General features: G+C 59.2%; 2 protein-coding genes across 4 annotated transcripts in view; one reads left to right on the top strand and one right to left on the bottom strand.

Annotated features, from left to right (window-relative positions):
• Window positions 1–2,855: 2,855 nt before the first annotated feature.
• Window positions 2,856–7,987, top strand: CHPF (chondroitin polymerizing factor). Its single transcript, XM_027678789.1, has 4 exons — window positions 2,856–3,190; window positions 4,410–4,974; window positions 5,112–5,294; window positions 5,718–7,987. The coding sequence occupies exons 1-4, from the start codon at window positions 2,886–2,888 to the stop codon at window positions 6,978–6,980; spliced, it is 2,316 nt and encodes a 771-aa protein (XP_027534590.1). The 5' UTR covers window positions 2,856–2,885; the 3' UTR covers window positions 6,981–7,987.
• Window positions 7,988–13,103: 5,116 nt separating this feature from the next.
• Window positions 13,104–19,728, bottom strand: part of ASIC4 (acid sensing ion channel subunit family member 4) — a 29,149-nt gene continuing 22,524 nt past the window's right edge. For 2 of the 3 annotated variants that reach the window (XM_027678792.1, XM_027678791.1), the window contains 9 exons: window positions 18,133–18,277; window positions 17,837–17,964; window positions 17,586–17,745; window positions 17,067–17,123; window positions 16,817–16,970; window positions 16,336–16,427; window positions 15,934–16,013; window positions 15,507–15,611; window positions 13,104–15,248 (listed from right to left, as the gene is read on the bottom strand). In XM_027678792.1, coding sequence (XP_027534593.1) covers window positions 15,129–15,248; window positions 15,507–15,611; window positions 15,934–16,013; window positions 16,336–16,427; window positions 16,817–16,970; window positions 17,067–17,123; window positions 17,586–17,745; window positions 17,837–17,964; window positions 18,133–18,277 — 1,041 coding nt within the window. In that variant the 3' untranslated portion in view covers window positions 13,104–15,128. Of the gene's footprint in view, window positions 15,249–15,506; window positions 15,612–15,933; window positions 16,014–16,335; window positions 16,428–16,816; window positions 16,971–17,066; window positions 17,124–17,585; window positions 17,746–17,836; window positions 17,965–18,132; window positions 18,278–18,541; window positions 19,248–19,728 lie in introns of those variants that run through there. The other variant, XM_027678790.1, reaches the window with a different exon arrangement.

Genomic DNA, 19,728 nt, shown 5'->3' on the forward strand with positions numbered 1-19,728 from the left:
GGGGTGTGCGGGGGGGTGTGAATTGGGGTGTGCGGTGCGGTGTGCACGGACACGTGCACTGGTGTGTACATCGGGGTGTGTATTGGGCTGTGCATTGGGCGGTGCACTGGGGTGTACAATGAGGTGTGCGCTGGGGTGTGCACTGGGGTTTGCATTGGGATGTGCCCTTGGGTGTGTATTTGGGTGTGCATTGCCGTGTGCTCTGGCGTGTGCACTTGGGTGTGCCTTGGGGTGTGCATTTTGTACATTATGGTTTGCACTGTGGTGTGCCCTGGGCTGTGCACTGGGATGTGCTCTGGGATGTGCACAGGTGTGCATTGGGATGTGCCCTGGGGTTGGCACTGGGGGTGTGCACAAGCATGTGCACTGGGGTGTACATCAGGGTGTGCACTGGGGTGCTGTGCCCTGTGCCATGGGGGACTCAGCCCAAGGCCCCATGTGCAGTGCAGTGCAGTGCAGTACAGTGCACTCCGTGCCGTGCCACATGTGCCATGTGCTGGGTGTACAGTGGCTGTAAGGGCTGTGGGCCCCTCAGGATGGTGCGTAGGGACAGAGTGGATTGGGGTGCAGGGGTGTGGATGTGAAAACTGCAGGATAACCTCATGTCAGTTGTGCATGGGGCTGTGCAGTGTGCAAAGGGCTGTGCTAGGGCCACAGGAATTGCAGTGCCTGCGTTCTGATGGGGCAAATGTACACATCAAGGCCACCTAGAGTGGCTGCCCAACCATCCCCCCATGAGCGGATGGGAGATACAGCCATGGCAGGCAGGTGTGGGGACACAGTGCTCTGCAGAGGCAGAGCTCTCTGGAGCTGGCACCTCCTGGCTGTTGTGCACAGGGACCCCCGGGAAATCCTGGCAGGGAGAAAGCTCTTGGCAAAAGCTGCCGTTCCCCTGGCAGCCCCTTCCCAGCCCCATGCCAACACTGGAGAGACAAAGGCGGGAGCTGCAGCTGGTGGGGGGGCTAGAAGGGGCTGCTGGAGGAACGGCGCTGCTGCCTGCTTGCCCCACAGGATCTCCCAAGGCCGGGCACAGGGACCCTGGGCTCAGCCACTGCCCAGGCAAGCCCTGGGGAGGCATGTGCTCTGAACACAGCTTCTTCTCCATGCAGGTTTCCCAGGCTAAAAGTCTGAAAAATTCATTACTTTCTCTGATCTGTACCTCTGCCTAAATATAAGTTCAGATCAACAGCATCATTTCAGAATGAAACCTCTCATCACTCATGTAAAATGATCCAGGTTTGTACAAGGTGGCTAAAGTTACATATTCCAACCCATAAAGGAAATCAAATACATCTATTTCTATCACGTTGCTCTGTGTACAGAAAACAGGCTCCTTTGTTTTTTATATGATCATGCCTGGTTTTTTGACCTTTGTGCATGGAAAATCTTTGCTCATTTCTTAGTTCTGCATCTTTTTCCTTCCGGTATCTCCTCATCCCATTGCATTCTCTCTGTTTCTAGTTTTTATATGCTCTTCATTAAACTGCCGTTCACGTGACTGCCTTTCCCTATTGCTTGTCTTGGCCTATTCAGGAGAAAAAAGCCCTATGAAAATGAGCCGAACTTGGATGATGGTCTAGTATCTCAGGGGGGTGAGATGCTGCCAACCACTTCTCGATGAAAACAGGCTGCTTTGTTTCAGAAAATGAAAGAGATCCTGGAGCTGAGTGGGCCCCCGGCTGCCCTCAGTACCCTGCAGTGCTCTGTGGCTGCTGGTGCTCCCAAGGGCAGGTGGGCTGTGTTTCAAGGGGAGGGTGGAATGGGTTCCCCACCAGCCAGAGTAAATCCAGAGGCACTTGAGAGTCCCAGTGCCTGTGACACTGCTGGAAGTGAAGCCATAGGCTGGGAATGGGCAGAAAGGCCAGGTCCTCCTTCTTGTCCTTATTCAGTAATGCCTGGCACTGAGTGGCCATGTAGGGCTGCTATCCTTGTAGCTTCTGGGTTGGATCATTCCTGTGCTGGAAGCTCTGTTTGTGCAGCAAACTCTGCCCCAAGACGTTTTTTCCAGCTATGTCTGCCCGGGGGGCTCTTTCTGGCAGCCGGTGCAACAGTGGCTATGTGCTGCAGACAGCTCGTGGTGGAATGGTGACCCGACCAAAGGAGCCCACTTTGGTCCAGTTTGACTCACATGATAGGGGTCCCTGCTGCTGGTATTTCCTGCAGTCTGCCTGTCCTCCGGGATGGTTTGCTGCTCTGCATCCCAGGGGCTTCCAGCTGGCATACCTGGCGTGCTCAGCTGCCAATTGCAGCCCGTGGCTCACACTTTGCTGAGGCCAGACCCTCACCCCTCATGCACCCACAATCACTGGGCACCTCCTGGGGACTTTCAGGTAAAGCCCAGCGCCAGCACCCACATCTTTTGGAAGACCCTCGGGCAGAGATTTGGGGAACGTGTCGCTTGAAGCCCACCATGAAATCACCAGCGCCGTGGTTTGGGCTGCCCCGGGCACAAAGGGCCGGGGAAACGCGCCCTTAAGCCAGCTCAGGTGCCGAGTCCGCGGCGGACGCGCTTTCCGAGCCGGAGGGCGCTCTGTGGGCGGGGGAGCTGCACTGCTGCCCTACAGCGCCGGGGGTGCACACGATGGCACGGCCGGGGCCGGTGCGCGGCACGGGGCAGCCCCGCCGGCCTCCCCTGGTCTGGCCGGTGCCCCCCGGCGCCCTCGGGGGGACCCCGCCGCGCGGTCTCCCAGCAACCTGGACCCGCCCCCAAACGGCCCCTGCCCTGCGATTGGCTGAGCAGTCGCGTGACGCGCCTCCCGCAGCACGGCCCATTGGCCAGGGCGGGTGACGCGCCGGGGCGGGGCCAGTGGGTGACACGTCGGACGGCGGCGCCGCCAGCGGCCCCCGGAGCCGCCCCCGGTCCCGGTCGCGGTCCCGTCCCGGCCATGCGGCTGTCGCTGGTGCTGTCGGTGCTGCGGCCCGCCGGGCCCGTGGCCATCGGCGTCTCGCTGGGCTTCACCCTCAGCCTGCTTAGCGTCACCTGGGTGGAGGAGCCCTGCGGGCCGCCGTCGCACCCCGCCACCCGCCCGCGCCCCGACGGCGGCCCCGCGCCGCCCCCCGGCCCCGCCAACGGCAACGCGGCGCGCAGGCCCAACGCCGTGCCCGCCGGGCTGGGCGTCGACAGCTGGGAGCCTCGAGTCGTGCCCTACCGCCCGCCCAGCCCCGGCAGGGCCGCCAAGAAGGCTGTCAGGTGCGGGGGGGCCGGGCCGGGCCGGGCCGGGCTGGGGGAGCTGGACCCCGGTGAGGGCGGGCGGCCACCGCTCCCCGGGCTTTATCTACGGGTAACTGCGGCCGAGTTCGGGGTGCCCGGGGGTGGGTGTGTGCCTGCCGGGCCGCGGCAGGGGGGCTTTACAGGAGGCCCAGCGATGTACTTTATCCTCCCTGCAGCCACCTAGGATTTTTCTCTCTGCAAGCGCCCTCTGCCCCCCCTTCTCCTTACTCCTAGCCCTCAGCAGGCACCCAGAAGAGCCTCCTGCCCACGCTGCTGCCCGCTGTGCGAAGGTTGCCCTCTGTGCAAAGGTTCCCTGCTATACGAAGGCTGCCTGCTGCAGCACGTGCTGCCGGGCACCCTGCCACGGTCCCCTCCTGCCTGAGCAGAGACCCCTCCCGTGGTGGCTCGTCCCCACCCGGCGCTGCAAACTCCAGCCTGCTCCAGAGCCGGCTGCAGCCCCGTCTCAGTGTCCCCTGGATGACAGGGGGCAGGCAGTGAAAGGGCCTCCTTGTCCTGGCGAGGTGGTGGGCGGATGAAGGGGGCTGAATGGGGCCAGTGTGTACCAGGCAGCGGCTGGGGGACGGGATGGGGGGGGTCGCTTCCTGCCGCTGCACCGGCCTGGGAGAATTAAACCTGAAAGTCATTCTGAGTGCGACAGCTGGGGGCTGTGGTGGGGAGAGGGACACAACCAGCCCCTTGCTGGCTTCAGCCACCTGTGTGGGGCCTGACTTCCGCAGGGAGGGCAGCAAGGACTCTCCTGCCTGCCTTTTGTAGGGCAGTATGTCTGGCAAGGGCAGCAGGAAGGTGCTTCCCAGTTTGTCTGTCCTGGCTGGGGCTGGCCTCATAGTGTGGGTGCCTGGTGGGTCATGTCCCTGCTAGGGCTAGGGTGTGCAGCTCTGTTTCCTGCTTTTAGCTGTTTTCAGCCTTTTGAGAGCCTCTGTTTTAAGCTGGACTAGCCAGCTCGTGGGAATGGAGGGTCCTCCATGGTCTCAGGTTGACAGGGGGCCTCAGCAAAGTGCTCTGCTGTGCCTCTGGTATAGTGGCAGCTGGTGATGCTGGGGTGATGTCTTGTGTGCATGGTTGAAGCCCGGTAGCAGTTCCTGCAGAGGAACCGAGGTTGGTGCCATTGGTTGCAGCAGGGAGGGTGCAGTCCTAGGTGGGGTGCAGTGCCCCAGAAGACATTGTCTTCCTCCTGCAGGACCCGATACATCAGCACAGAGCTGGGGATGCGGCAGCGGCTCTTCGTGGGTGTGCTGACCTCCAAGAACACGCTGAACACCCTGGGAGTGGCTGTCAACCGCACTCTGGCCCACCGCCTGGAGCGCCTGGTGTACTTCACGGGCACACGGGGCCGCAAGGTGCCCCACGGCATGGCAGTGGTGACGCACAGTGACGAGCGACCCATCTGGAACATGTACCAGACTGTCAGATACCTTCTGGACCACTACGTGAACGACTTTGATTGGTTCTTCCTGGTGCAGGATGATACCTACACAGAGGCACACCGCATCAGCCGCCTGGTTGCCCACCTCAGCATCGACACCCACCTCTACCTGGGCCGTCCCGAGGAGTTCATCGGTGGGGACACTGAGGGACGTTACTGCTACGGAGGGTTTGGCTACCTGCTGTCCCGCAGCCTCCTCCTGCTCCTGCAGCAGCACCTGGAGAGCTGCCGCAATGACATCCTCAGCGCCCGGCCCGACGAGTGGCTGGGCCGCTGCATCATCGACTACACAGGTGTCAACTGTGCTGAGGAACATGAGGTAGGTCCTGCAGCAGAGATGTCCTGGGAGGAGTAACCCTTGCAGCCTTATATCCTTTGAGCTTGCTGTGCTGGCATCTGCTTGGGTGGGAGTGCAGGATGGGGCTGGCTGTGACCTATCTCTCCTGACTGGCACAGGGTCTGCATTACCACTATTTTGAGCTGGGGAAGAATGTGGACCCTGAGCGGGAGACTGACCTCCGTTTCCAGAGTGCCTTCACTGTCCACCCCGTGCTGGATCCCCTCCAGATGTACCGGCTGCACAAGTACTTTGCACAGGTGGAGCTTGAGAGGACCTACCAGGAGATCCAGCAGCTCCAGGTGAGACTTGGCTTGGCTGGGAGGGTCTTGGTTCCATCTGTCATCCCTGTGGGCTTTCTGGTTACTCTACAAGTTTCTCACCTGATCCTGCTGTGGGACACGATCAGTTGAGCCCATGTGGCTACAGAGGCAGTGGTGCTGTCTGGAGAGCAGCTTTAGACCTAGATAGGTCTTGGAGAGATGGTGGTGGTTCAGGGTGATGAGGCAAACAGGGTACAGAAGTCTATCAGCAAAGGCCGGGTAGGGTGGCAGAGCAAACCTGAGGTTCTGGATGGGAATCAGGTTGAAGGCAGAGTTGTTCTGACACTGCTCTTTGAGCCAGCTCTGGCAGATCTCTGAGTATCAGGAGTCAGCTTGGCTGCTGCCAGAGCTGGAAGACCTACTTGTGCCTTGGCTCTCACTCCTCGATCTCTCCTCTTGCAGATGGAGATCCAGAATGCCAGCAGCCTGTCTGCTGATGGGGACCACAGCGCCACATGGCCCATCGGCATCCCGCCTCCATTCCAGCCCAAAACCCGCTTTGAGGTGCTGCGCTGGGACTACTTCACTGAGGAGCAGGTCTACGCCTGTGTGGATGGCTCCCCCAAGTGCGAGCTGCGTGGCGCGGATCTGGCAGACATTGCCGACGTGGTGGCCACGGCCATGGAGGAGCTGAACCGCAAGTACCAGCCGGTGCTCCATGTCCGCAAGCAGCAGCTGGTGAATGGGTACCGGCGCTTCGACCCCACACGTGGCATGGAGTACACACTGGACCTTCAAGTGGAGGTGGTCACCCAGAAGGGGCACAGCCGCTCCGTCACAAAACGTGTGCACCTGGTGCGGCCCCTCAGTGAGGTGGAGATCATCCCCATGCCGTATGTGACGGAGGCCAGTCGCATCAATGTCATCCTGCCGCTGACAGCCCATGACCGGGACTATGCTGCCCGCTTTTTGGAGGCTTATGCGGCAGCTGCTTTTGAGAGCAGTGAGAATGCAGTGCTCACCTTCCTCTTCATTTATGACCCCTTTGAGGCCCAGCAGGTCACCCAAAATGACATCTTCGCCTCTGTGAAGGCCCAGATCACTGAGTATGAGCGCAAATATGCGGAGGTAAAGATCCCGTGGATCAGTGTTAAGACAGAGGCACCCTCCCAAATCAAGGTCATGGACATTATCTCCAAGAAGCATCCCGTGGACACACTTTTCTTTGTGGCCGGCGTGGGGACGGAGGTCACCGTCGACTTCCTGAACCGCTGCCGGATGAACACCATAAACAACTGGCAGGTCTTCTTCCCCATCCACTTCCAGGGCTACAACCCAGCTATTGCTTACCACAACCAGGTGCCACCTACCACGCTGGACTTGCTGCGGGACGTGGGGCGGTTCGACCGTGACGTCTTCCACGAAGCCTGCTTCTACAACGCCGACTACATGGCAGCACGCACCCGCATGGCAGGTGATGTGCAGGAGAATGAAGACATCCTGGAAACCCTGGACATCTACGACATGTTCATCAAGTACTCCAACCTCCACGTCTTCCGGGCTGTGGAGCCTGCCCTGCTGCAGCACTACCGACACCAGGCCTGCAACCCTCGGCTCAGCGAGGAGATCTACCACCGCTGTGTGCAGAGCAGCCTGGAGGGCATAGGCTCTCGCTCCCAGCTGGCCATGGTGCTTTTTGAGCAGGAGCAAGGGAACAGCACCTGAACTCTGGGGTGGAGAGGGGCTGGCCCTGCCATGCCATGCCATGCCTGCCTGCTCATCTCACCTCTTCTGCTGCCCAAATCTGTCTTCCTTCTCCCAGCGGCTGCAGGGATTGCTGGTACCCGAGCTCATGACTTGCCCTGCTGGGATTGCCTGGACCGGGGTCTGCCATCCCAGGGTGCCTGGGTCTTTCTGGAGTGGCCATGGCTGTGCAGACCCCGGGGCAAGAAGGGGGCAGAGTCACTGAGCTGCAAGCCTGGCTCCTCATCCCAGAGCTGCTGGCTGCTGGCCCCATCCCTTTGTCCTGTCCCTACTGCTCAGCACAGGGGAGATGGGCTGCCCTGTCCCTTGCTGTCCCCCCTTGACTGGGGAAATGTAGAGCCCAAGGTTCCCCTGCTGCAGGGCCATGACTGCCACAGGGCCTGGAGTGATCCCTCGTGGTTACCCCAGTGCCCTGGGACAAGCCTGTGCCCTTCGCTCCTTTGGAGCATTGGCCTGGTTGTGCAGAGAGGGCCATGTCCCTGCACCTGTCACAGGCTTGGACAGTGGGATGGGGCATGTCCTACCCCAAAAGGGCAAGAAGGAGATTGGTTTTGGGGCTTTGCCACTTGGCAATGAGCTGGAGCGCTCCTGGCTGGTTGGGGTGTGGGGGACTTGGCCTCTGGGGCTGGTGGGCACAGGGGGTGCTGGAGGGGATCCTGCTGTATTCACGTACCGTGAACTGCTCCCCATGGGAACCGTGACCCAGGCCGCTTTGGCCTTCGCAGTATTGATAGGACGTCGGAGGTCACAGCCCTCAAACGAGAGCCTCCTGACAGAGGTAGGATCCCTCCCCAGCGTGAGGGTCGAGGGACGTGGTGCCCAACACTGGTGGGCATGGCAGAGGGTTTGGCTGTGCATCTCCTAAGGAGAAACCGACTGAGGAGCCACTCTCTGCTCCTGGTTTGTATTTAATAGGGGAAAAGGAGGGGAAATGGGTTGCATTTACACTAATAAAATGGAGAGATGAACTAGTGAGTCTGGCTGATTCCTTCATGGAGCACCTCTGGGTGTTCCGCTGCAGGTCTGTGTGGTGGTAGGTGCTAGCTGTTTTTAAAAACTCTGGGTGCAGCTGGCTGGACAGATTCCTCACAGGCATGCTGCTTTTCCCATGCACCTGCAAACATCCTCTACCTGAGCTGGGAGATGACTGCCTCTTCTTAGGGAGACTGCAGGAGCCCATTTCCTTATGGACAGGGTGGCAGGTGCTGGGCCAAGCAGACACTTGGAAATATGTGCTTGAAACCCTAGAATCATGCAGCTCCTCTGATGCCCACAGTCCCTCAGGCTGTCCTGCTATAACTACCTGCTACCAGTCACTGGTGGTGCAGCAGGATGCTGAGCCCCTTGCCACAGAAAGTCCTGTGACTGCTGTCTTTCCTGTTGCTGTGAACTTGTGGTCTCACTGACCAGTCCTCAGCCCTGTCTGTGCATGGAAGAGCACCAGTGAGGGGCTGGTGCAGCTGTGTGTCCTCCTGCATGTGCTGTCTCTGTAACAGTCTTTGTGGTCTGTGCATGAGTAATGTGGGACCCCTGGCTCCTGTCAGAGCACAGGTTGGCTGCCCAAGTAGGGTGAATTCTGCCCTCCAGCATCTGGGATCAGTTCTGAAGGAAACTCCCAGACCAGGCCTCGACCTGCCCTCTCTGCATTGCTGTCACTTTTTTGGGGCTGTTTTACATCTCAGGCTTCTCAGCAGCTCGTGGTTTCCAGTTCTGAGTTGGGCAGAGCAGTGTCATCCTGCCCTGGACTGTTTCACCACCTACAGCTCCTATTTTCATTACAAGGAATGGGGACTGTGTCCCCTGCCCATGCTGCCTGGTGAAGGCATGATTTTCATGACTCCATGTACTCTTCCCACCAGCCCTGTACTCCTAATGTTTTACTGGTTCATGAAACACGTATCAAAGAGACATCTCCAAGAATATGAACTGAACCTAGTCACTGTTACTTATCAAGGCTGTTAGTGCTCAGTGAAACTCATGGAGAGCCTCTGGGCTGTGTGACATGCCTTTCCCAAGGATACCTCATTCATCTATTCCTGCTCCAGTCTCCGTATCCACGGTGTAGGAGTGTATATGTTTAAATATAATTTTATTATATTTCAGACAGTAGCTGTTAGCTTGTTCTGAGTATTTCTATTTTTGATCTTCCCTGAGCACATCCTTAATTCCCTTTAAATGGAAATCTGGGACAGAGAGAGTGAGGCAGATGCAGATGTGTTACAGATACATTTCTTCTCTGAAAAGCAGACCTAGGAGTCAGATGTGATTAGGCATAAGAGGAGTATCCAAATACTAATAAAGCAAACTGGCTTCAAATTGGGTTGGCCGGGAAAAGAAACCCAGAATTGTCATTTAATTATCACAAAACTGTTTAGATAAAGTTGCTGTTGCCTCCTTATTGCTGTTTGCCCAGACGACTTAGAGGTATTTGCATACTCTGCACTATCAATGTCAGCGGAGCCTTCCTGCTCTGACATATGTATGAGCAAATGACAGTGCTTGTTGCACTCCCAGCACTGTAACTGCTCCCTTTTCCAAGGAGCTTGCAGGGTTTGAAGCTGTTTTAGTGTTCGCCAGGTTATTTGCAGCATCAAAACATGACAAAACCCTGGAGAAGGATGTGCAAAGCTTGGGGAAGGGGTTTGGTGACAGGAGCGAGCTGACTGCTGGCTGTGAAGTAAGTGGGCTCACTGTGCCATGACAGAGACCAGGGACGATGGGGACCTACCTGGGCACAACTGCGCTATGCACCCCTCCTGCCCTCATAAGGCTGGCAGGGACAGGCAGGGCACCAGGGATGATGACAACCTTTGAAAGTGTCAGGAGGAGGAGCCCTGGGTGCTGACATGGGTGACTGAGCGTGCAGGAACATTCTGTGATCCCTGTCTGGTTTGACTGGTACTTCCATACAATGTGTGGACTTTTGCACTGACGCAGTTCCAGAGGCAGGGCAGCGAAAGGACAATTTTCCCAATGAGGCGGGAGAAAACATATCTCCTACCTTGTAGACTTTTGCTTCCCTGGAAGACACTTTTTAAGTGTTACTGGCTCACCACGCCATCAAGAAGGGCAAAGCAAGTTCCTCTTGGAAAGTTTTTCAGAAGAATGAGTGAAGGGCTGGTTCAGAGCAGAGCACTCTGAAGCACAAGAGGGACTGGCTGGGTGCACTAAAGCTGGGCAGGAACCTGCCTCCCCTTCTGCCTCCCCTCTCCTTTCTGCACCAGGGCAAGGAAAGGGACTCAAACTAGGGAAAACCCAAGATGCTACTGTGCTATTCTCCCTGCCACCCCCTCCCTCCCCAACACCACCACCCCCTTCCCCACAGTTTGTTCCCTTGTGCCTCTCTGCAAACACAGCAGTGAGCCTGTGAGCAGAGAAGGCAAAACCTGCTACTCTAGCCCTGCTTGAGTCACTTCAGGCTGTGCTAAACCCTGTGGCAGAGCTACTTCAGCCCTGGCAATGTTGATCAGTTCGATGGCTGACCTTTGGGAGGAAGTGGGAACTGCGGCCGTGCCAACAGAGGGCTGGAGGGCAAGGGAAAGTTCAGTGCCTTTTCGTCCCTGTGCTTTCGTTGGGAAGGGGCCAGTGGTGCCTCGCTGCCTGTCCCACAGGAGCAGCGCTGCCAACCACAGGACGGGACCCAACTCCAGCAAGCGTTTCCTCCTGTCCGCAAGTGAAAGCAAGAGAGGCTGCTCTGCTTGAGGAGCAGGAGGCAAGGAAATGCCAGGCTGTGCTTGTACCAAATCCCTCGGGTCACAGCCCAACGCACCGCTAAGCCCCTCTGGAGGGTGTGAGGGGCTTTGATGAGGGCCAAAGCTCAGGGAAATCGGAGCCTTGATGAAGAAAAACTGTTAACTGTAAGTGCAGACAGAGCTGCTACCGATGTGTGCCTGCCTAGGGGGGTTTCCCTGCACAGGGTGTCAGCATACCTAGCTATGCTCTCTGGGGACAAACAGCCTTGGCAGTGGCAGAATGCGGGAGCCTGAAACTGGGGCTGGGGGAAAAGGCAAGCAGCTTGCTTGGATTTTGATTTTAATTGCCTTATTTTTTCCAACCTGCTTGCCCACTGTCCAGGGCTGAGTGCTGGAAAGCGAGGGCTGTGTATCCCCTGCCTGACCCCACTGATGGGCACCACCAGTCCATTTTTCCAGCAAGCAGGTCATGGACAAATGGCCAGGAGCAAAGCAACAAACCTACCATGTGTATGTCATCCAGTGATGCTGAGGGTCACTCCTTTCTCCAGGTGTTACCTGTCACCACCAGCATGTCCAGGCAGAAGATGCTTGGGGAGGAGGTGGCAGCGGTGATGCCACATGTCCCATTACATTTCAGGGCTTAATTCCAACCTCTCTGCTCCCAAGCTGGATAGTTTTCTTTTCTTTGAAATGCAACTTTTCCATGGGAACATCTGTAATTGCCATTTGTGGCAGTAGAGGCATGTTGGGAAGTGCCCAAGGAGATGCCCACTACATTTTGGTGCGTTTTCCCTAGGGATTGGCACCACAGGAGCTGTGTCTGCTGGGGTTGTTGCCTCTACAGTGACAGGAGCCGTCGCCAGCACAGCCGGTCCTGCTGTGATCAGGTACTTGGCATTTGTCCAGAGGGCTCTGCTCATTAAAATTAAGGGCCTGTTTCACTACAGTGAGTCCCCTTCTAATTATGCCCCTGCTATTTCTTGTGGCTCATTACAGGTGTTTCAAGCAGTGCTGGGCTCGGTGAGCCCCAGATGGCACCGTCTCCATTCCTGGGAAGGACCAAACCTCTGGTGGTCGTGTGGCAGGGTCAGTGTGGGAGGGGGCACCCAGAGGCCACAGCACTGGGGTTTGGGACTGGCCCTGGGGTGCTAAACCTGAGTTGTCCCACTGGCCTTCCTCAGCCCAGCACCATCTGCACTGGGACATGAGGCATGGCACAGACAGGGGGAGATGCTGGATTCACCTCACCTGCCTGCCCTATTTGGAGAGGTGGAGCTACAGGAACTGTCACCTCCAGATGGCACCTGGAAATTGTCACATTAAAGAACAGTGGTGCAGAGAGCAACAAAGAAAAATATATGTTGTATCTTCACTAGGTCACCACTACAGCGCTGCTGGGACCTGTCCTGAGGCCACTTTGCTGGCATAGAAGCCAGTATGGGCCGTGCATGAATCTCAGCATTTCCTTCGGCCATGCTTCACTCCTCTGCATGGTGCTGAAGGAGCTGGAGGACATGCTGAGGAAGAACCTCGTGGGCTCAACATGCAATCCTATTCTCCTGGCTCAGCTCCTCTGACGTGTCTTCACTGTGGAGCAGGAGGCAGCATGAGCTCCCAGTCATGGCCTTGGTGTGGATGAAGGTGGCAAGATGATGGGGCATCCTGGAGGGGCAGATAGGTCAGAATTTGGTGGCAGGGGCAGCCTCGTCCCGAAGGGGATGATCCTCTTACTTGGTGACGAAAAGATGTGGAGGATTTAGCTATTTCTCTGCTTTTCTCTTTAACACCCAGTGCTTTAGCACTCAATGCTTCTCTTGCAGGGCATGGTGTGAGCTGTGGGATGGGGGTCCTATGTCCCAGCTGCAGCCAGTTAACCCAAGCATCTTCAGCCCTCACCGGTTTAGAAGGAAACCTGTGATGCCTGGTGCTGGCAGCCTGTACCAGGAGGTCAGCTTCTGTTTCCTGTTTTGTCCCCTCTCTCTGTGCTGCAGGGCAGCTGAGGCAGATGGAGAAAGGTCTAGAGAAGGCAGGAGCTGGAGGAGCACCTGTGCCAGGGAAAGCCCTAGACTCTGCCCCAGCAGGGCCTCCCTTCACTCCCACCCATTCTCTGTCTCCCTTGTTTCAGTTTTACCCTTCACTCCTCACCCACGGCTCCCAAAGCTGTCCTGCTGGAGGTCCCACTGTGGGACAGGCTTTCTGTGGGCAGGGGAGCAGAGATGCTGAGCTTCCTGTGATTTGTCACGCTGGCTCTTGCAGAGCCTAGCACGTGGGCGCAGGGCTGTAAAGTGCTCCCTGGGTCCTACCACCACAACGTCCCCCCTGACGTGGTGGCTCCCCCACCTCTCTTCCCCCCCAGCCCTTGTAAGCATATCCAGACCTACTTGTGCCTCTTTATTAGGGAGCATTTGTACATTTATAAAACAGTGACGCACATCTCTCACCTTCACCATCACGAGGGCGTTCGCACCGGCCCTCCCACCATGGTACCTGTGCCCACCCTGCTCGGGGCTTGCTGCTCCAGCTGGCAGGGAGAGACCCACATCCTGCACCCCCTGCTTGCTGCAGGAGACCTTGGTGTAAGGCTGGTTGGCATGGCCGTGGCACCTCCCTGGGCTAATGTGTGGTGCCCCTCTGGGGACACTCCTGCTAGCAGGTTGGTGTATAGGGACCCCATGGGGAGCTGGCACGGGGTGCTCTGGAAGGACTTCCTGGGGAGCACCAGAGTGTCTGCCCTGCTGGGAGGCTTGCTGTGTGTCCCCTCATGTGGGGGGACATGGTACACCATGCAGTTGGGTGCTTGCACCAACAGGGAACATGTTTACACGTAGGTGCATATTTTGGGGGGGTCGTTGGGCCACGCATACCCAGAGCCAGGGCTGCTGGGCACATCACCAGGCTGGTGCTCTGGTTCCTGCCCTGCATATCCCATGTGTGGGGCCTTGAGGGCTTCAAGGATGATGGCTCCTCCTGTATCTATGGCTTTGGGCACAGCGTGGCATGGCCATGTTCCATCTGTGGGCACCAGGGATGGGGACCAAACCAACAGGGCGAGGAGCTGCCTGGCTCAACCCCAGCCTTCCCCAGAGATCCCAAAATCCTGCCCTGGGGTCCCCCTCTGCCGAGTGTGTGTGTTGAGGGGGGCTTTACCAGCTTGCCCCCCCTCCTGAGATATTTTGGGGCACTTTGCCCTGCGCTGGTGTCTGCTACAGTGGAGGAGGTGGAGGCAGTGTCTGACAGGACAGGGGGAGTGCTGCGGGTCCTGACGTGGATCCTGCCATGGCTCCCACCATCTCAGGACAGGCAGGAGGACTGTGGGTGCCGGTTCTGGCCAAGGGTCCAGCCAGCAGGTTGGACTGTGGCTATTTGGGCGGCGCTCGGCATGGAGCACCCTCCTAACTGTGTACAGTCTGGGGGAGGCACAGCGGGTGCTCAGCACCCGGGAGTGGGAGCATGGTAAGGGGTACGTGCACAGTGCAAAAGAGCAACAACAGGCAGGGGAGCAAGGGCAGGACCCGCCGCGCTGCCTGGGCTGTGCCGGGCAGCTGCACCAAGGGATGAGCCACTTTGGGCAATACCTGGGCAAGGAGAGGATGGGTTCACAATGGATTAGGGTAGAAGACGGGGGAGGCAGCAGGTTTGCGGTGCCAAAATGACTGGGGACTACTGGGGACCAACACTGGAGTGGCACAGGGAGTCACAGTGCAGGGGTCTGGCTGGGAACAGTGATGTGGGGCCTGCAGCCCTGGTAGGCTGTAGAAGGTTGGGAAAGAGGAGGTGGATGTTTGGAAGGGCGTCACAGTGGTGGTGGTGCCAGGGGTCAGGGTGGTGCCATGCAGGTTTGGCTGCAGTTGGGGTGTCCCTGGACTGGCTGTGGGGGCCATACTGCTCAGAGAGCTGCCCTGCGACACTGCCCTGCCCTGCAGCAGGAAGGCAGGGAGGTGGTCCCTGGGCAGGGGAGAAGCTGTTCCAGGCATGTCTGTCTCCTGGGGGGAACCATGCAGGGCAGAGACCACCACCCAGGAGGGGTCAGCAGGGGAGGGCTTGGAGGGGCTCACAGGAACCTCAGCTTACCCCCTTCATGCTCTGTAGTGTCAGGGCCCCTTTGGCCCACACCTGCTGCTCCCCCAAACCCCCCTGGCATGCCCATCCCCCTCCATGCCGTGTGCTTGAGACTGGGCTGAGCCCACGTGCTAGGGGCAAACAGAGGGGACAGGCAAAAGGACCGGGGGCCTGCTCCAGTGCCAGTGCCAAGGCAGCTCCAGTGGCATCACTGGGGGCGCATAATGTGGCCGGTCCTGGCAGTGGGGTGGGGGAGGTGGGGGCCTGTGCCCACCACACCCAGTGCCGCAGTCCCTCTCCAAGAGAGCGGTGGGGAGGGGAGCGGCAGGGGGCTGCCCCCTAGTTCCGATCTTGCCTAGCAGGCGAAGTCCTCAAAGACACCCTGGTGAGGGTAGTGGTGGCGGTGGTGGTGGTTGGGCAGGATGCCTGCGTTGTAGGTGCCCTCCATGTGCCGGCCCAGCGTCTCACAGGGGCTCTGCAGGGATGGCAGTCAGTGAGGTGAGCACAGACTCCACGCACCCTGCTCACCCCCCAGTCCCCCCACCCAACATAGCCTGTCCATAGGAACCCCCCTAGGGGCACCCAGCTTTCTGCCTCCCTGGGACTGCCCTGATTCTGCAGACTGAGGGCACCAAAAGCAGAGCCACACTGTCCCTTGGTCTTGGGACCATGTCCCTTCCCCCTGGGGTGGGGGCAGACACAGCCTTCAGACAGCCCACCCCTATGGGGGTACCTGGTCCTTCGTTTCCTCCAGTCCCAGTGTAGCGATGCTGCCCGAGGGCTTCTTCAGGGGTGGCTTGGAGCGGCGCAGAACTCGGCTCACCCTGTCTCGGATCACCTAGGTGCAGATGGAGGGGTCAGACCCAGACCCACACGCAGGTGGCACCCTGTGTGTGGATACCCCAGTCTACAGAGAACTGCTGCCCACTGCCCTGCCCACCCAGGGACAGTGGGGACAACACCTCTGCCCACTGCCCTCCCTGTCCTCAGGTCACTGAGGAACGCTGGGTGACCCGTTCTCCTCCCATTGCCCTCCTCCGGGTGTTCCCCAATTTGGGGGCTGTAATAGCCCTCTAGGGTGGCTATGCATGGTATACCCTCCCCAGGGAGCCCATTCCCCCCTCCCACTGCTGAGACTCATCCCTGAAGGCTCAGCACACCTCATAGATGTAGTCCAGGATCTCCAGGATGGTGAGAATGCTGGCACCGATGAACAGGCCCATCTGCCCCCCGATGTCTCCTGGGGGGGAGGAGGAGGAGATGGTCACCAGGAGATGCTGTGCAGCCCACTGTGAGCCTGGGGTGAGCCAGCAGGGCTGTGGGCAGTGCCAGGACTGCTGGACGGAGGGGGACAGTGCAGTCACAAGGGTAGGGGAAGCAGGATGGAGGGAGTGGGAGACATGCAGGACAGGGGAGACCCAGCAGCATTCCACCCTTCAACCAGTCTGTGGCTAGCTGGCTGCTGCTCTGTGTGGTCCCTCCCCCACCAGACCCACATCCTCCCAGGGCTGGGACCCAGAGCTCTAGGCCTCAAGGCCCCACAGTTAGGTGAGGGGAGTCACCGAGAAGCCCAGCAAGGTCATAGGCTTTCTTCTGCTCGATGGCTTCATAGTTGAGCGCTTCAAAGAAGATGTCCAGCACTAGGAAGTTCTCCCTGTGGGGACACCATTGTGCTCAGCAAGGAGGACTGGTCACCGACCCTCCCACCCCCACTGCCCACAAATCTCCCCTGTCCCCCAGTCCTCCATCTCCCAGGTGCTCCCAGGGCCCTCGTGAGTTATTCAGGCTGGTGGAGTGGGGACATGAGCAGGGCATGTCCCAGGCGAGGTCATGGGGACATCTGCCCATGGGGTGGAGAGATGCTGGCAGGAGGGCTGGAAGGACACCGATGGGTCGGAGAGATGTTCTAGTGGCAACACCCCTGGATAGAGGACCTTGTATGCCAGGACCCACTCCCTGCATGCTGCCAAGAGCAGGGTGGAGGCTCCCCAGGTTCCCATCCCCCTGCCCACCCCCTGGAACACCCTGGTGCTGGCAGCTCACCGAATGTAGGTCTCGTTCTTGTTGTACTTGCGGGCGAGGTAGCGTGCCGAGCCCTTGTTGGGAATGCGGACCATGGAGATCTCCTTGCCATAGCGTGTCAGGTTGCACGGCGTGGGGCAGCTGCAGCGCTCCTGGCTGTCCTCCACTGCTGCGTCTGGGGGCAGACACCCATTGGCATGGCTGCAACCCCCAGCTCCCTCCCTGGGGGCTCTCAGCTGGCCCCCAGATGCCCGCCCATCGCCGCACCTACCCAGTGTGTGGTCAGCACACTCAATGTATACATTAGGGGAGCAGATGGACTCATTACCTGTGGAGAAACAGCTGGTTGGGAGGGGGGGAGTCTGGCCATATTCTGCCCCTCACCCTTGACTCGCTCCCCTAAAGGTAGTGGGGCGGAGTGTGGAGGAAATAGGGATGAGTGGCCCTGGGGTGCAGGTTGGCTGAGGCAGGGGTGGTCCCTAGGTACAACGCAGACAGGGAAGGGGCTGACCTGTGGTGTAAGGAGGGTAGGACAGGGGCTAACTCGTTGTGTGGAGAGGATGGGATGGTCCCCAGGTAGAGACGGATGGGGTGGGGGGATCCTAGAGTGCAGAGGGATGGACAGCAGAGTGGTCACTGGGTGCAGAGGGATGAGGAATTGGGGAATGCTGGGTGCAGAGTGATAGGGCAGGGGTGATCTTTGGGTGCAGGCTGCAGGGAGTTGGGGTAGCCCTGGGCAGGACTGCTGGGGCAGTGAGGTGCCCCCCACACCATCATGCACACCCCTCACCTGGCATGTGGACCATGCGGCAGTGGCAGGTCTGCACCACGGCCTCCTTCTCACACTGGAGGCGGCAGGCAGCGATGCTGTAGGTGTCATAGCCAGGCAGCATCTGCTCCCCCTGCATGCTGGCCCGGCAGTTCCCCCATGGTTGTGGCAGATAGGTGAGCTGTCAGGGTGAGAAGGGCATCTCTGCAGGGCTGTGCTGGACTGTGTGCCCACAGGCACCTCCCTGGGGACTGTCGGGCATCCTGCCTTACCCGCTGCTCCTGGCAGGACACGAAGGTCTGGAAGCCGGGTGAGACACCAAAGCCCAGCTGATGGATATAGGGCGGCTCATCCTGGCTGTGGATCTGGACTCGGATGCCAGCTTCAAATGATGTCTCGTCTGTGGGAGAAGGGCAGAAGTGCTGCATGGCTGCGCTGGCCCAGCACCTGCACCCCTCTGGTGCCCTGCCTGACCCATAATCCTCACCCAGGGTGCCCTCCTTGCCCAGCAACCCCTCCCTCCTAGCACCCTTCACCTGTGCCCTGGCCAAGCCATAGCCCCACTCACTGGTCTCTCTCCAGATGGGCAGGTACTCTTCCTGCTGAATGTCCAGCATGATCTCCAGCCCGTTGCCCATGCCCCCTTGGCGGGTCACACGTGGATTCTTACGGTCCCCGTTGAAGGTGTAGCACTTACCATAGCGTGTGTAGACCTGAGGATGGAGAAAGGAGGGGTAAAGGAGCAGGCAGGGATCCGGTAGGGTGTTCTACAAGCAGGATGAGGTCCTGGAACCCCTTTCCAATTCCATGGAGGTGCTAGAAGGGAGGTACAGTCTTGCATGGCTCTTGGAAGGGCTCATCTCAGCCTCACTCCCGACGATGTTACTCCTCCACCCTTGCTGAAGCAGGGGTGAAGCATCACTCCCAGCACCCATGGGGCAGCCCAGCAGCCCTGCTCCTGCCAGGAGGAGACTCACAGGGGCAAAGTGTTGGGGGCCACAGCGCTTTCCCTGAAAACGACACTGCACCAGCATGTCCTCGATCTGGTGGCCCAGGCGGTGAAAGAAGCTCTGCATGGTGCGCTCGGAGCGGCGGGGTGGCAGGAAGCGCGAGTAGTTGGCCAGATGTGTCAGCCATGCACGCTGGTCCTCCCCCAGCACGGCCAGCATCTCGGGCACCAGTGAGCGGTTCTCCCGGGACAGCCCCAGCCACTGTCCCACCGAGTAGAGGTCAGGCTTGGTGAGGTGCAGGAAGCGTGCCCGGTTGGGGTTGCAGAGAGTGACGGCTGGGAAGCGGAGTTGGGGAGCCCAGGTGAGGCGTGCCCGGGTGTGCACAGGGTGCGAGAGCAGGTGGTGCAGGCGGTCGGCAGCGCCGGTGGCCAGCAGCCCGGCAGAGGCCAGGAAGGCCAGGCTCCAGAGCAGGCGGCGCAGGCGGGACTGCGGCCGGGTGCACATGTAGTGCAGCCCGGGGATCCGGGTGGCTCGCAGGATGCCAACGGCAAGCTGGGCAGTGCTGCTGTCCTGAGACGGTGTCAGAACTTCCCTGTCCTGGCAGCAGGCAAGGGACAGTGGCATGGCTGCAGGCAGGGTGGCTCCTCTGGGATGCAGAGGTGCAGGCTGCCCCTGAGGCTACCCAGGGTCCCTGGTCCCCTCCAGGGAGCTCTCCCTCCCTGTAGGCTCTTTCTCCGCACCTTCCTGGAGACTAGAAATGAACGTGGCAGGCGCCTTCCTGAGCTGTTCTGGTGACGGGTGAGGGGAGGGAGAGGAGGGGGCTGCTACAAACACGCCTTCCCCCAACCTCCATTCGGGAATGGAAAATTCCTCCTCGAACCAGGCTGGGACAGCAGGGTTGCCTTACCCCAGGCAGGTTGAACTGGCCACCCCCAGTGTTCCAGCATGGTGTGCACCTGTGTCTGGATAGTGATGACCTGTCCCAGCCACACTGTGTGAACCCTGTGCCTGGGGATGCTGCACCTCAGCTCGTCCTCATTGTCCCTTGCCAAGCATGGCACTGTAGCCCCTATGAAACCCTGCCTGGACCTCCAGGGTCCACAGCTGTGCCTGTTCTGGGGCTGGGGACCATGTTCCATAGAGGCAGGACAGTGCTAGGCCTGGGGAGCCATCACCTCCTGGCAGCGGTGCTCAGGATCACGTCTACCTTGGGC

The sequence above is a fragment of the Neopelma chrysocephalum genome, unplaced genomic scaffold (genome assembly GCF_003984885.1).
Source record: "Neopelma chrysocephalum unplaced genomic scaffold, ASM398488v2 Primary Assembly neopelma1_44, whole genome shotgun sequence".
NCBI lineage: Eukaryota > Metazoa > Chordata > Aves > Passeriformes > Pipridae > Neopelma > Neopelma chrysocephalum.